General features: G+C 48.6%; 1 protein-coding gene across 9 annotated transcripts in view; it reads right to left on the reverse strand.

Moving 5' to 3' along the window:
• NCAM1 (neural cell adhesion molecule 1) overlaps positions 1–16,554 on the reverse strand; it is a 325,913-nt gene that overhangs the window by 28,850 nt on the left and 280,509 nt on the right. For 5 of the 9 annotated variants that reach the window (XM_032639641.1, XM_032639643.1, XM_032639642.1 and 2 more), the window contains exons 9-14: positions 14,360–14,510; positions 13,869–14,053; positions 13,421–13,517; positions 12,942–13,112; positions 11,196–11,327; positions 10,199–10,201 (exon numbers count right to left, since the gene is read on the reverse strand). In XM_032639641.1, coding sequence (XP_032495532.1) covers positions 10,199–10,201; positions 11,196–11,327; positions 12,942–13,112; positions 13,421–13,517; positions 13,869–14,053; positions 14,360–14,510 — 739 coding nt within the window. The remainder of the gene's footprint in view (positions 1–10,198; positions 10,202–11,195; positions 11,328–12,941; positions 13,113–13,420; positions 13,518–13,868; positions 14,054–14,359; positions 14,511–16,554) is intronic. The other 4 variants (XM_032639645.1, XM_032639644.1, XM_032639648.1 and 1 more) reach the window with 1 other exon arrangement.

The raw sequence follows: 16,554 nt of genomic DNA on the forward strand, positions 1-16,554 counted from the left end.
TGATACATTTCTCTCTGTAGCAATGTTATGTTTTTATGGAAATGTGACATTTTAGAGCAGCTGTGGTTTGTAGAACTACGAAAGTTAAACAACAGTGCTATAAAGTTCACTTGCAACATTGCTTTCTGGGAAATAATAATGTTTATGAGCTATCTGGTAAAAATTCAAAGGTGCAAATTCTGCCATGGCTAAAGTGATTTTACTGTAGCCAAATTTCTTGAAGCAAAAGCCATTAAACCAAAGGCTGCCATGGCATCAAATTTCCATGTAAAGGCTACGAAGGATGATGCATTCTGGATTTGCATTGATTGAGAACAAGAGGAAATCTCTCAAATGGCTTTGCTTAGGAAATCCAAGACAGGAAGAAATGAGTGGGCCCTACGTGCCAGGCTGTGGTCCCAGATTTATTTCACTAATCAGAACAAAGAGTTTTACCTTCTGTTCACCAGCGTGGACGACATCATCAGCACCATGCAAGCCACATGACAAAGTCACATGATACGCACGCACATGATTGGTTGAAAGGAAAGTGGAGGAGATCACATGGAAAATACAAAAAAATTAAAAACTGATGTAAACAATGGGCAGGGAGAAAAATCAACAACAAAATCACAGACTAAATAAAAGGAGAAATTAAATTAAATTAGCAGCATATATAGGAAACATTGGAAGGGCAGTAAAACTGCCCGGAAATAGAAGACTAACAAATCATAAAGAGCATTTGGTTAACAACGCCAACAAGCATTAGCTAACAGCTGCAACACTGCTATTAATACCACATCAAGGAGGAGCATGGAAACTTGTTTTGAAATGGGGAGGTGTCTCTGTCAGGACCCAGATGCCAAAGTCAATCCAGGAGACTGTTGAAGGAGAAGAACAAGGCAAGTTATTCTTCACAGATTCCAGAAATGTCTCGGCATCCTTGGAAAACAAGGGCAATGAAACAGAGCATGGTCATGAAGGAAGAGTCCCATGGTTTTTAAGGCGCAGACCGTGTGCCCTGGAAGAACAAAATATTGCATTACATTAAGAAGTCATTTCACATTTCCTTTGGCGCAGTGAGGAGGCGGGTGTGGGAAGAGCGAGGGTTGGAGGATGCAGGTAGAGAAGGTGGCCAGGGATCTCATCTCACTGCCGTATTCGTCTACCCATGTTATCCTAGGGGCCACCATGAGATAACCCCAATCAAGACACATATAAAAGAAGAGGCCAGTATTCTGTTCTCTACATCTGTGAGTCTGCTTCTTTTTTGTTAGATTCACTAGTTTGTTGTATTTTTTAGACTCCACATATAAGTGACATCATACAGTATTTATCTTTCTCCGTCTGACTTATTTCACTTAGCACAACGCGTACCAGTGGGGAAGAGGTACAAACTATTTGGTTTAAAATAAGCTACAAGGATAGATTATACAACACAGGGAATAGAGCCAATATTTTATAATAACTATAGATGAAGTATAACCTTTAAAAGTCGTGAATCACTATATTGTATACCTGTAACTTATATAATTTTATACAGCAACTATACTTCAATGAAGAAAACAGTTAAGTAAAGAACCATGAAGTAGTATGATAAAGATTCTAACAAAATAATAATAAAAAAAGGAGGCCAGTGCAGAAAGGGAATAGGTTTCCTTCCGGAGGCTGAGACCATAGCTCTGTCAACACCAAGCAGTAGAAACTGAACGCCTGGCTCAACGAGCTAAGAATTTGACATCAAACACATGTTCGGGCATTTTAGATTTGTGGTGAATGGATAAGACACGAGTTTGATTTTTACAATGAAAAAAACAGCTTTCTTGTTTGGATTTGCCTATGCTCCTTTTTGTCCTATGTTATATTTACATCTGATTTGTTGCTGAGTGATTCTGCTTCAACAAAAGGCCTTTTGGGTTTCCCACCTTAACCTGCGCAGGCCAAGGGGCATTTTGGCTATTACCAGTTGGCATTAAGAGAGAAGGAGGACAAAAAAGGAAGGTGAAGATACTTTTCTGCCCAAAGCACACCAATGTTTAAAAATGATTCGAGAGAAATGCTTCAACCAAGGGACACAGTCCCTTGCCGCCGTGAGCTGATAAGAGTGTTTGTGTCTCACTGTCCGACACTGCACAGGGTCTGGCACATTCCAACCAAGGGTGCCTGCAGGGATTACAGACAACTGAGCAGTTTCTCCTTTGATTTTACTTAGGCTACCTTCATTCATTCATAATTATAAATGAATCAATACACACACACAGAAGCAAAAGTAAAAGACATTATTTACATTCAACCCTACTGACTGACTGATGATTGATGGATTTTTGGATGCTTCCGGCTACTCCGCTGTTAGTTTCACTGCAATTCACACGTGCTCCGTTCTGCCTTACAGTTGAGAAATATGTTCACGCTAAATACAGGCTGCTGCCCAGTCGTGACTGTCTTTCCTTTATCCCGGTATCCACTGGGACCTACAATTTGGGTCAGTAGTCAAGGGGTTCAAAACAAAGAAGACTCAAACTTTCTTCTCTTTGGATGTCACTGCTAATCATTTTACCTGTGGGAAGAAATGCCTGATGTCAGGGGAGAGACACCTAATTCCTCCTTAAGGAAAAATCTGGATCCAAGATTGTTTTCCTTCCAGAGAAGACCAACCTACAGTGAGACACCTTAAATATGACCCAAGTTGTGCAAATGCATTGTGTAGCCTTTTCCCGCTATGCTCTGCACAGCACACACTGCAGTCAAGCTGCAAAGGACTGGAGCATCGCTGTTAGCAGATGAAAGGGTGCTGTTAATTTCATTCCTTTTCCAAATGCAGAGAAACCCATCACCTGAATTAAACCCATGTGAGCACAGCACATTGTCGCCTGCTCTGCTCTGCTCACAAAATGTAACCTCAAAAGCATCAGGAATTAAAATTCACTGCAGCACGCACACGGAGAGAACACCAAGAAAGCAGACTCTCAGCTGTGTTCTGCAGTAGAAAAGAGAACCACCCCGTGCAAAATGCAGAAACTCTTTTCTTCTCTCTTCAATTATGTATCAGAAACCCTGGCCCAGGGAGTGGAGTGGGAGCTGCACTTTGCATCCTTGCTTTCTGCCTTCTGCTCTGACTACCCTTGATGGGACGCACGTCATTTTTCCTGTGCACTCAGAAGTATTATAAAATCTAAACCTCACACACAGCTGTGGACACACACACACACGTTCCAGTTGACTTGTCAGGGAGTTTAAGGCCTAACGCACAAGCCTCCATCATTAGAGCGTTATAAAGACTAGCTTGGAACGTGTTACAGACTGTGATGAAGTGTAACGCTTTCCGTGACGGGAAAGATGGTACAGTTTGGCCATCGGGAGATGAATTCCAGAACTTTCACCTAGACTTTCAGCACACAAACTTGACAGAGCCTGGTTATGCTTTTTGAGGCCATAATTTTTCTAGTACGAGGGAGGCTAGAAGCCCCTCTCCTTCCCTGCGTGCTGGGGGCACACACTGCCACACCCTGCAGGAAGCAAAGGAGGGCGCGCTGTCAGGGAGCAGAGGCTCCCTCCTTCCTCACCCTCTCCCTTTCCCCGGGGCAGCCAGCTTCTATTCCTTCCCTCCTTGTTCTCAGTCTTTTAGCTATTCTATTTTAGCCTCTCTCTCTCTCTCTCTCTCTCTCTGTGTGTGTGTGTGTGTGTGTGTCAGAGGGGGAGAGACAATGAAAGCTGGGACGAGATGCTCTCCTTTTGTCTCCTCAGCATCTCTCTAATCATTTTCTGGTTTTTTAACTTGTGGATAAATTTGGAAAAGTCTCCTTGTGCACAGAGTTTTCTTCAAGAATCACCCCAGTTCTTCTGGTGACACTGGGTCTGCTCTCCTGGCCAGGCAGACAGCATGCTTAGGGACCCACACCAGGCAAGGAGCCTCCGTGCATTCACAACTGTTGCTTTCAGCACTCGGGGGTGGGAACCAGGGACAGCACTGTGACCCAGGAGTCGGCTCTGCCACAAGCAGCAGTCTGGCCCTGGGCAGCTAAGCTCTGTACTCACTAGATGGTTTGGTGGTGGTAAGGGCAGGAAGAGGCCAGGTTGCTACGGAAACATGAAGGATGGAAAGGGCACGGAAAGGTGAAAGAGGGAACGGAGACAAATTAAATTTATAAATACATATCTATGTGCGTGTGTATATATTAAGGCATTATTATAAAGAAAAAAGAGATGGTGAAGCAGGTATTCTCTCATTTCCTTCTTCCCTGATTTATCAGTATGAATGTAGGTATTTTAAAGAGATTATCAGTGATTTTGCTGACAAATTATTCTCACGCAGCAAGAAGTAACATAACTCTCATTTATTCTTACTATGAATTCCAGCTACCACGTGCTGGGCACTGTGTTTTGTGTTTTTCATACTTAATCTTTAATTATCATAAATACCTATAGAGTAGGTAGAATCTATCCTTCCTTTGGGAGATAAGAAGTGTGACGTTCGGAGAGGTGGGGTGACTCATTCAAGGTCATGGAGTTACATACAGAAGTAGTGGAGCTGGTATTTGACTCTGGTCCCCAAACCTGAATTCCTGCTGCTACAGTCCACTGCCTGGAAAGCAGTGCGTGGGGTAGGCGGGCTTTTTGCCAAGCCAAGTAGATGTCACAAAGGGCTCTGAGCTTGGGGCTTGAATCACTCCCGAGGCTCCACCCGAGGTGCAGGGCTTCTGAGGCACCAAGGGGTTAGGGTCAGCCGGGCAGCCCCAGCGGCTGCAGTGCCTGCTGCTCTGCGCACATGCTGGCGTGACCCCCGGGTCTCGCTCAGCAGCTTTCTCACTCTGCTCTCTCCCTTTGGAGTGCTGGGTTCATCACTCCGGACAGTGGGAGGCCCGGAGCTCTCCCTACGCCCGGGGACTCAGGGGAACAAAAGGGCAGGGCAGCCGAATAAAATAAGGTGGTAAACGAGTGAGGCTCAGGCAGGGTGACAAAGCCTGAGACCGACCAGGCGACACCACGGCCGGCTTACTGGCCCTGCTCCTAGGTGGGCAAACAGCTTGATAAACGCCAGGTTTGTTGTTATTTGCCGGGGGCGGGGATACGATTACTTCCCGTGTTTTATAGAGGAGAAAAAACAAGGCTCCCTGGTAAAGGGTTCAATAATGTGCCTAAGGGCCTACGGCCGGGCACATCTGCAGGCAGACACTGCTTCTTTTCCCACAAGCATTTACGAGAAATGTATGCATTTATGGAGAAAGCAAAAGCTACAGACCTCGCTGTCTAATTTCAATGTCTGAATCCAACTATGCCAATTAAAATGAAGGGTGAAAACACAGTGACCCAAACATTTCTTATGACCCTGCAGAACAGACATTTTTCTTGGGAAATTCCTTTGGCTTCTCCAAATAATCAGCCTGCTATGAATCCCGAGGACAGGGCTGGGGCTGCCACAGCCTCAGGGAGCCTGTCTGTGGGGTTTTCTGTCCAGAGCCACGCTTCCCACTCGCCTCCTCTTGCCGGGAGAGCTGTCCACCGTGAATCTGAGCGGACCTGTGCCTACTTCTCATCTGCTTCTCTAAAACCCCGTGCGGCTCTCCACCAACAGAGTGGAATTATCACCTGATAAGGGAGGTGACGTGAGGCAGGCCCACTGTGGCTGGCAGAGAGATGGATGAAGAAAATGATACTCACTATCCGGATGAGACAATGGAACAGGGGTGGAAGAGCTAGCAGGAGCCGCTGAGGAAAGAAAAATGAAGGTGAAAAAAAAGGGAAAAAAAAGATCATCGAGGCACACAGATACTGAAGGGAAGAATGGAAGAGGCAACCTGGGGGTGTCAGTAAGAGAAGCTGAAGCGAGTTAGAAGTGGGAAGGAGAACCCCATGCGTGAGAACAGGTGGCCAGCGGCCCAGCAGAGAGCAGGGCCTCTCTGACTTCAAACCCTGAGCCTGTGCGCCTGCCAGGTCCTGCCGTTCAGGTAAGGGACTGGGCCAGGAACAGCTGCAGGGGCCTCCAACCCTGCCTGAAAACAAAGAGCCGGTTCCGCAGGACCAGCTGTCTCCATCGGATCAGGTGTCAGGAGGGAAGGGAACTTGGACCCCAGCTTAAGGTGAACCAGCAGGAAAGGGGAAAAGGACTTTGGTTTTGCCATTACCTACCTCTTCATGTGTATACATATAGGCATATACCTACGTGGATGGCACGTATTTATAGCACAACCTGTGTGTCTCACTCTCTGATTTCAAGGTCCCAATGAAACAGAAACAACTATCCTCCTTAATGTTTGTGACTGGGCGAGGTAGGGATGGTTCGGCATCTGGATGGCATGACGGCCACTGCTGCCCTCCAAGCCCTATGAAATGTGATGCTCTGGCTGCTGCTGCTGTGTGCACAGGGGGCAAAGCAAATTAACATCGGGTGTCATTCTTGCCCTCGAGAGAAAGGGAATGTTCGAGGGGCCGGGACTAACGAAGTTAATGCTAACCAACTTTCTGCATGGAGAACCTTTAAAATGGTGCATCTGAGACGTTTTGGACACCGAAGGGATCTTTAGTTTTTCACTGGCAAACATTCAGAAGTTGTTCCATCAGCCATCACAACACATAGTCCCCTTGGAGAGCTGTACAAAAATTTGGAAAAACATCACCGCATCTCCAACATTGCGTTGACACTCGTGGTTCTGTCTTTCTCGTACCTTCCAGATGAGGGTACCTCATTAAACCATCGAGTACAACGTCACTGGAATCAGAGCAAGACAGGCTACTAACTCATCATGACTTGATAGCCTGGTTAATTCTGGTAAAAGTGTATTTCTCTCTCCTTTTTTTCCTTTTTATTTATTTATTTATTGGCTTGAATTGTTCGAGTGATTGTCCATATCATTCTGGCAAAGGAATAGGGTTTTATGTGCTTTAACCACAATATATTACAATGCTTTAAATTCTACTTGCCATGTGCCATCTAGGGGGCAAACCATGAAAGCAAAAGAGTCTCAAGATGCCTCTTTTAAAAAGTAGAGACTCATTTATAACCTTTATACCCGGAAAGAAATTGTCTGTGTCGCTTCATGGTACGGAAGCAAATGAAGAGGTAACATTCAGGCAATGAGATTCTGAAGGTGCGTGGTTCATTCGTGGAGGAAAGAGTCATAATAAATTGTCACATCATTTCTTTAGGGCTTTAGCAGCTCTGAGAGGGAAGCAGCCCCTCTCAGGGCAAACAGAGGTTGCGAACTTTCCACCTAAGGGTTTCTTGACAGCACGCAGACACCTGGCCTAAAAATACATGAAACAGGGACTTTTTCCCAGGTTGGAATTCCATTTGTCCCATTAGAGCCACAGCTTCCTTTGCCTTCACAGAAACAAAGGGACCTCCCAACAGGTAAGCCCGGCTTTCAAATCGGGCCGCTCCGAAGCAGGTGTCTTTGAGATATTGGCTAGTTTCACCTGCTCATCCCTGTTTTGACATATTCATGCCCCCACACGTGGAGTAGTCTATTAAGGAACCATGAGAGCAACACTAATATTGAGACATTTCAACAAACTTCAGATGCTGAGGAATGGCTCTCCCCTACGCCTCCCAACCCGGAGGGGCTGGCAGCATTGACTCTGTACCGGGTGCCAGCCCCTGCTGACCCTATACTGTCTCCTCCTTGGAGGTGGGGTGTACCCAGCGCCTACCTCCAGTGCTACAGGAGCAGGCTGTGCACCTGCACCCCGACATCACAGCAGGGGAATGCACTGTCCGTGGCCAAGATAAGCCAGATCCAGAAACCAACACCCCTGGTCCCTGGGCTCCATGTCAGCCCACAGCTAAACGGATGGCCGATCTCGTTCAAGTTCAAGCAGCCTTTGTGTCTTTCAAGGAATGGGAGTGAGAACCCAGAGGAGGTCCTTCCTAAAACGTATCCTCATTTTCTAGCAGCAATAACTGGGGTTTGCTCTGGCAGTGGCAAACGTTGGCATCTTCCTTCCAACTGTAACCTTTTCTCAGGATGGCTCTAGGCACGACAGGATAGCCCTTGGGCAAACATCCTCACTTCAGCAACTCCAGGAAGGCTATGAGGGTGCAAGGAAAGTCCATAAAAACCAACTTTAGTGAGAGCGTAATACTCTCTTACTCCGCCCAAGCCCTTGAAAACAGCACGTTCAACTCTAAAACTGTGCCACGTCCTCTTTATCTAAAGAAGTTGCTTTTTAGTTCTTTAAGCCACACCCTTATTAGGTGATTGAGAAACCTGACCTTTCATGACACTAGCAATGCCTGCTGCCGTATCACTCACGATTGACTTGGAATAGAGAACTGACCCCACCATTTTCCAAAGGACTTCTTGGAATCTTGGTTAATTATCCATCTTCATACTGGCAGACAACAAACAATAAAATCTAGAGGTCTCCTTTTCTAAAAAAAAATTAAATGTTGGCTTTTAAAACAAACAAAAAATTCTCACCCTAACAAAGGCTGGGCTGGCAGTGAATGAAAACCCGCTTATGACCTTTGAATTTCAAGACCCAGTTCCTCCGATTCAGTACTCAAAACCCCGTTACTGGTTAGACACTCAGAAGGAGGCCTGACCCTAGCCTTCCTCTCTGTCATATAACCAAGCCGGCCTTCGTTCACTGCTACATCTAGAGGAGAGAACACCCGAAGACCAGGTAAAGATCCAGGAGGAAGGTGCCCTCGTGCCTTCTGAATGCACTCAGGGCAGAGCTGAGCTGCCAGCCCAGAGCACACAGCCGTCAGTCCTAGCCGTCAGCTCCACCCAACACACGATTCCGAATCCTTCCAGAACCGGTCCATTCAGGAAGCAACTCTGCTGAGAGAGTAGATTGAGCACTTGCTCGAAATCTCAGAACGCCTACACTGAGCTACTTAGTTTCTGCTGTTGTTGCAGTATTTCTGAATAAATTTCCAAAAGATAAGCTTCCCTGAGTGCCTTTCAGGAGCCAGGAGCTTTTTATGAAAAGGGTGTGCAGCTTAAGACTTCCCTCCACCATTCTGAGCTCAGCCTGGGAAGAAGCTGAGCCTCAGTGGACGCAAAGTTTGGGGGGCATCTATGCAGGCTGAGACCAGATCACAGTTCTGTTCCCGGAGCAGCAGGTGTGCTTCCTGTTACCCCTGCTCCCAGATCCGCTATTTATAGCTTACACGATTAGGGTGTCCTTCCTGGGGAGAATCACCCTCTTTCTGCATTCTTGGCAGTAGAGCTACTAAGTAGCTGGTCAGTTTTCCCAAACATGGAAATCCACGTTGCAAGTAACCTACTGCTAGAGAACAGAGTTGACCAGAACTGGGGGTTTAACTCCCCTGCGGGATACATGTACCTGTGATTTGAACCCAAGTTCATGCTGCACGAGGTTCCCCTACCCATTCTCCCTAGAACCTTCCAGCTACCATCCTGCCAGACAGAAAAGGGAGAGGCAGTGAGCTCAGTTCTTCCACCTCCTAAAAGCAAATGCGAACATCCTTCCGGGTTCTTGTGCCCATGAAGGGATTTTGAACAGAGGCCTGGCGAGGCTGTGGTCACTTTTCTGGCAACCCGGCTAAAGGTGAGACGGGGCTATAGCCTGTTATTCAGAGACCCTCTGCACACCTCCGCCACGCCTGGCTCAGGAAAATGTTGCCACAGGGTAATCGTTACACACAGAAATTAATAAATAAACACAATTTCAAAAGACACAAAAATTGCATGCTCTAAAACAGGACGAGTGTTAGCCTCTTGGAGTAACCTACGGACATTAACAAGAGCACAGCTAGACTAAGGTCAGTGTGGTTAGGGCCCGGACGATATCATCTACTTCAGCCTCTAGGGGACAAAAGGGACCAGAACTAAATTAAAGACTAGAACTAGCAGATGTTAACGCTATAGAAACAGGTAATGAGGTATGAAGAGGCACTTACGTGGAAGAGGGCTATCTGCATATCCCATGGATGGAACACAGACGAAAAGAAAAGACAAGAGACGGACCCAAGAAAAAAAAATAAGATGTAAAAGAAATGAATAGGATCCGCAGAACACACGGAGCTGGAAACGCAAATTATCAAATTACTTCAAATCCAGAAAGAAGCAATTCCTGTACGAGGAAGATGAGACAGGTTTTCTACTTCTGGGAAGAGGTATGGGGATCACTTCCCAGGCCCCCGGCTTCAGAGAGAAGAAAGCAAAGGATTCCCCCGCGTGCTTTTTAATCCCAGGAGTCAGAGAGGGCCCAGGGAGCTCTGTGACCACTGAGGGAGTCTGTGCTACAGCACCTTCTTCACCCGGATGGACTCACCATTCTCCCAGGGCAGGAACTCCAGTCTGTGGAGGGATAGGACTAGACCAGGGCTCACCCAGAGCCTGGCTATGTGCGGGAAGGAAGGGAAAAGTACGGCATGCCTGGTTTAAGGAAACAGGGAGTGATGGAGACAAACAGAGCTGCAACCCTGAATGGGATCAGGAAGAAGCGACTCCTGAAAGAGGCCTTGACCAGGGAGACCCCGACTGTGCTCTGGGTGTGGGAAGGGAGGAGAGGCAGGAACGTCAGAGGCCATGTTTTTCCCATTGGCCTTGTTGGGGTTTTGCTGCTGCTCATACACTCTACAGCAGGCTCCGTTTTCCTAGAACTGAGTATCTCTGCTGCATCAAAAATCCCACAGCTAATTACGTCAACTGTCACTGCCTTTACTGTCTTCCTTCAGGTCACCGGGTGCTTAGGGCCCTGGTGACAAAAAGCAAATCTACCCAAATCCCTCCCTACCACGCAGCCGTGATCCTTCCTATTGTCTTTAAGAACACGTGTTAGTGGTTTTCCTCCCTGGCTGTTATTCTACCAAGCTGGACCAGCTGCTATGATGGTGTCACCAAGCCCTTCAAGAAAGTGAGGACAGGGGCTTCCCTGGTGGCACAGTGGTTGAGAGTCCGCCTGCCGATGCAGGGGACGCGGGTTCGTGCCCCGGTCCGGGGGGATCCCACGTGCCGCGGAGCGGCTGGGCCCATGAGCCATAGCCGCTGAGCCTGCGCGTCCGGAGCCTGTGCTCCACAACGGGAGAGGCCACAACAGTGAGAGGCCCGCGTACCGCAAAAAAAAAAAAGAGGACAAAGGGACTGGGTATCAGCCATCACCGAGGGCGAGAGAACTAGGAGATGGGACCACTGTGAGCAGAGGGGTCTGAAAGAGAAAAAGCTGTCATCTGAACCGTGGATGGGCCCACTCATGGCCCCCCCCTGCCCCCCAGGGGAAGAGGCTGGGCAGCTGGCTTTACTTACGGACTGGCTGCGTCTTGAACTCGGAGGCTGCGCTGATCTCGCCCAGACCCTTGCCATTGAGGGCCGCCAGCCGGACCGCATACATTGTCTCGGGCTTTAGGCCCACGATGGTGACGATGCCCTCCACGCTGGCTGTCATGAAAATATGGAAAGCGTCACAAAGGAGGAGAAGGCTGTTGGTGAAGTGGTGTAGCTGCTATGGAAAACAGCAGGGCAGGTCTCCCCAAAATGAAACATAGCGTTATCATTTGATCCAGCAATTCCACTTGTGGATATATGTGCAAAAGAACTGAAAGCAGGGACTGGGATAGATATTTGTACACTCATGTTCACAGCAGCATTGTTCACAATAGCCAAAATGTGGAAACAACCCAGGTGTCTGCTGACAGATGAATGGATAAACAGAATGTGGTCGATACATACCATGGAATATTATCTAGCTTTAGAAAGGAATGACGTTCTGACACACACTACGTGGATGAACCTTGAGGACATTATGCTAAGTGAAATAAGCCAGACATAAAAGGACACATGTATTATTCCACTTCCATTATGTGAAGTACCTAGAAGGGGCAACTAAACAGAGACTATTACTAGTCAACTATATAGAAAGTAGAATGGTGGCTGCCAGGGGCTGGGGGAAGGAGGGAATAGGGAGTTATTGTTTAATGGGTATTGAGTTTAGGATGATGAAATGTTCTGGAGATGGACAGTGGTGATGGTTGTACAACAACGTAAATGTATTTAATGTCACCAAACTGTACACTTAAAAATGGTTAAAATAATACATTTTATGTTAAATATATTTTACCACAATAAAGAAGTTAACTAGGAAAAAAAAAAAAAGCCACAGATTTGGTACGAGGTTTCGGGGGGGAGTCAGGGAGGTAAAGGATCATTTCCTTCTAGCTCTAATCCTGATTACCCAGAAAGTCCTCCAAGCCCTCCCAAGAGCTGAAGGAGTGACAGGAGCTTCCTGGCAGGACGAATGCTCAGTAAAGCTGGGTTAGAAGATGTCTCTGAAGTGCTATGACACCGTGTCCTAGCCCATTCCCAATTCTACCCTTATTTCCAGGATTAAAAATGTCTACAGAAACAAAACCTACTTCACTGAGTTATTCCAATTAAACCCCAAAGGGAGAGTCAGACAGAAATATACTCAGTCCTCAGGGAAACAGGATCCGAGCTCAGAGACTTCAAACTGCAGTCACCCAAGGGTTATTTTTCAAATCTGTGGTTTGGAAATATATCATAGGACTGACGTAAGAGCAGACCTGTCTTGTTGGCTCTGATCATTCGGTTAATTACAGGGCAGTCCCTGAATAGACCCAAGCAGGACTGGACGGGCGAGAGCAGAGAACCTGAAGCACGTGGAACTCAAATACGCAGAGCAGGGGCGGACTGGACTCCTCTGGTTGTACTCAGCACCTGAGCAGGGCTTCCGCTTGGCATGCGGCTAAGCTGGCCTCATCTGCCCGGGCAGGGTCACGAGAACCAGGTTCTGAAGTACCAGGCGGCAGAAGGCCAATAACTCTACATAAGATGTGAACACACCCTAAGCCTGGGTGTTGCAGCATAGAAACATCAACAGGACGGCAGGTGGTGGCATCTGGCCTCTCTCAGTATTGGGGAGTGGTGTGCACCCTACCCAAATGGGCAGTCGGGGTGCCAGCATCTGGTGAACACAAGGGGTGAGCGTATGCCCAGAGCCATCATTCTAAAGTAAACCGGCACTCTCCAACTTACCTTCTTTGGCATCATACCACTTGGAGTGCCACACTTCCTCGTCTATTGCTCTCCACTCAGCCTTGTATTTGAGGATGGGCACCCCGCCTGTGGCCTCTGGCTCATCAAATTGCACCTGTGCTGTGCTAGAATATGGCTCCACCTGGTCGATGGATGGTGATGATGGGGTGTCTGTGGAAAGGACATATGTGGAGACTCAGGTGAGCCTGATTTGGCCCAGGACGTAACTCCCAATCATGAAACACATCTCTCTCATTTCTTTCAACTCTTGGGAATCTTGTCGTCTATATCCTGTCTCCCCCTGGTCCACCTCACCATGCAATTCTTTCCCAGCGTGTCCCATGTCCAGATCCTCAAAGCCCCCAGAGCTCCCAGCCTCCTGACTCTCACCCCCTCTTCTTCCCACACTCCTGTCATCACAGAAGGTCACAAAAAGGGCCTGCAAGGGTGAGGGTGGTGCAGCCATAAGAGGTGCTCACCTGCTTGGACAAGGATGAATTCCAAAGACTCCTGTCCGATGCGGTTCACTGCGGTACAGTTATAGTTTCCAAAATCATTTTCAGAGTCCGGGGTCACCTTTAGAAAGAAGGAGCTCTTGAGTTACGAGTGTCCCACGGAATGGTCCCCACCTCAGATCCTTATTTATTGAACTAAAATTAGTAGAGAATAGAATCAGTACAGCTGCAGCCGAGCCTTAACCCAGAGAGCACAGAAAAGGGGATCATGGGAGAGGCACACTCTGCCTCCCAGGCCCCAGTCTAGCTCCGCGGAGAAAACGAGGGCCGAGGCTCACTTTCTTCCTCAGCCAGTGGCTCCCCTGCTCAGGACGTGCCACAGAAGCAAGTGAGAAGATATTAGCTGTATCCAGCTGCCTGCCCATCCTCAAACGGTGCCTCCTCCACCCTGCCCGCCGCCCCCATGTCTCACCTCCAGGTAGCTGGCGGACGGGGTGTTGTAGATCTTGATGTTGCTGTAGTTGGAGCTTGGCAGCAGCTGGCCGTCTCGGAACCACGAGATTGTGGCACTGGGGTAGGCAAACACCTCGCAGGTGATGTTCACCTGGTTGCCCTCCCAAGTGTACACAGCCACAGGGCCCTGAAGCTTGGGGGCATCTGCAAAGAAGGACAACAGCTCTCAGGAAGACTGCCACGATCGTGACCCCTCCCCCCACTCCATCTCCTGGCACCGGGAAGCTGGTCACGCCTTGAGGCCGAGCTGGTGCCGGGGGACAGCAGAGATCGGGGTCACCTCCCATGAGCTGCACAGGGAGACACGCAGACTGGTAAGAAGCCGGGGGATGGAGTGAAGGGGTGCCTTGGGGACACAGCTTTGAAATGGCCAGGGGCCAACCACCATGGGCCTGGTCCTGGCAGCTGCACGGCCCTCCCTGCCCCCTGTCTTCCCACCGTTTTCCTCACATTGCACTTCGAGGTACACGGACTGGGAGTCCTGGCCGATGGTGTTGCTGGCGGTGCAGATATACTCCCCAGCGTCTGTGTACTGGATGCTCTTCAGGGTCAGGGACGACACGCGGGCATGGCTGCGCACCACCATGTGCCCGTCCAGGGTCTGCCAGGAGGGGAGGGACAGCGTCAGGCCCGGGGCTGGGCGGGGCCAGGAGACCGGGCCATCACTGTCTGCGACCAGCCTCACAGCCCTCTGCTCTCTGGGCCAATGTCTGAGTCTCGCTTTAGGTACCGACTTGCGAGGAGGCTCCGGAGAGCACTATGGGAACTTGGGTGCATCCCAGACAGAAAATGGGACTCAGTTTACTCAAGCAGCCTAGCCTATGTGCCAAGATTGGCTTGAGAAGGACAACCCAGGCCCCCAAGACGATTTGGTTGGCACATCTAAAACGGAAGCCAAAGTCTGGCCAGCAGGCGTTGCAGCTGCAACAGTCCTGCCTCGTGAGATTCGGGAAAACCTGCACTCCCGTCCTTGCCTTCTAGCCCCCCGTCCATCTGCCTGTTCCTTGGTGCATGCACACATAATGGGAAATCTGAATAGAAGAAATTATACAAGAAATCCGTATTTCTGCAGACGTCTTACTTTCCTGGATGCTTAAAAGTAAAATAATTTCATCGAACAAAGTCCAACAATCTGGAGCTCAGGAGCTGTTGAGCTGGAAGTGAGGGGAACAGGGTCCCCTCTCCCGGAACAGTGACACAGAGAATGCCAGGCAGATTTGGGATCCTGGACACTATAGTCACCATATTCTAGCCCTTGACACTAGAACTGTCTTCCTGCGTCTCTGGAATTACAAGAGTTGGTCGAACAGGGAATAAGCATATGAGCCCTGGGCAATGGGCACTGAAATATTTCCAAGGGGTTTCCCCCCTTGACACTCTTAAGTAAACTGGTTGCTGGCCTAGGAAGAGTCTAGGCAGGCGGTCTGAGTTCAGACCCTCAAGAAAGCTGGCAATCTGAAGAAGGAGTCTAGCTTCTCGTAGGCTGGGCCATACTCTTTAAGTCCAGTGAGCGATATTCCATAGAGATAGACAGGTGGGTGCTCTGCATATCACCCGTCATCCCATGAGGCTGGGTCTTTAAAGAACTAAAGAACACCTGCCTCCAGGTTCTTTTTAGCTGCTGGTTCGGAAGCCCAAAACCCAGCATTGAAATATCGTATGGCAGCCAGTTTGGGGAGCTCAAAAGCAAGACACCATTGGTCTTGACAGAAGCCTCAGATCTACCGCAAAAAGTCCCATCACTGGTAGAGCTAATCTGTTTCAGTCATTTAAGTCCCATCACATTCGTATCCAGAAGCCGGAACACAGCTGCCAGCAAAGAGGCAGAAGAGCCGAGCAAAACCATCTACCTACTGCAGCGAGGGCCACCCCTCTCTGACAGGAATGCCCAGACGCCTCGGCTCTCGGCCTCCACGAGGCCTGGAAAGCTGGGAAGCTGATGGGCTGAGAAGCTGCACCCCAGGGGATGAATGGGAGCTGACACAGGCAGCCGTGGAGCACTCGTCTCCAAAGTCTACAGTCATGTGCCAAACAAAATCATGAAGCATCCCCTAAACTCGTGGCATCAGGAGTGTGAGGTCAACGCTGCAAGTATCTCTGAGGGCTGACCTGACCTGCTAGTCATTCCTATACTCCCAAGACAGCAGAATGAAGGCAGAGGGGATTCATGGTTCACCCCGGCCTTTCTGGTTATCTCAGCGAGATCACAGGTTCAGCCAACAGTGATGCCAGCCAGCGACTGAACTGTAATTTTTTGTCCCACACCCAGGATTTGTCCTGGGGCTGCTACACCACAAACACGGAAAACTGATCAGAATCTTTCGGAAGTCAAGAGAACATTTCCATAAGGAAGGATACAACAGCAAAAGATGCAAAGAAAGTCCTGCAGGTAAGAGAAGGACATTAACAAGTAACCACAAAGCGGGGCATGAGCAGTTTTTACTTAGGATAATCTAGAAAATGGTCAAAGAGAAGCTCAGGCAATGGTTGCATTGACAGCCTTACTTCCCGCCACCCCCTTCTCTCTGGTCTCCTTGTCTAAATTTCTCTCTGGATAATGTTCTCATTTAATGATGTCAGCAGAGCAGTAGGCAGGCTTCCATAGAGAATTTTATTTTGCGGTGGCTCAAAACAGGATTGATGAT

Source organism: Phocoena sinus, chromosome 8 (genome assembly GCF_008692025.1).
Source record: "Phocoena sinus isolate mPhoSin1 chromosome 8, mPhoSin1.pri, whole genome shotgun sequence".
Lineage (NCBI taxonomy): Eukaryota > Metazoa > Chordata > Mammalia > Artiodactyla > Phocoenidae > Phocoena > Phocoena sinus.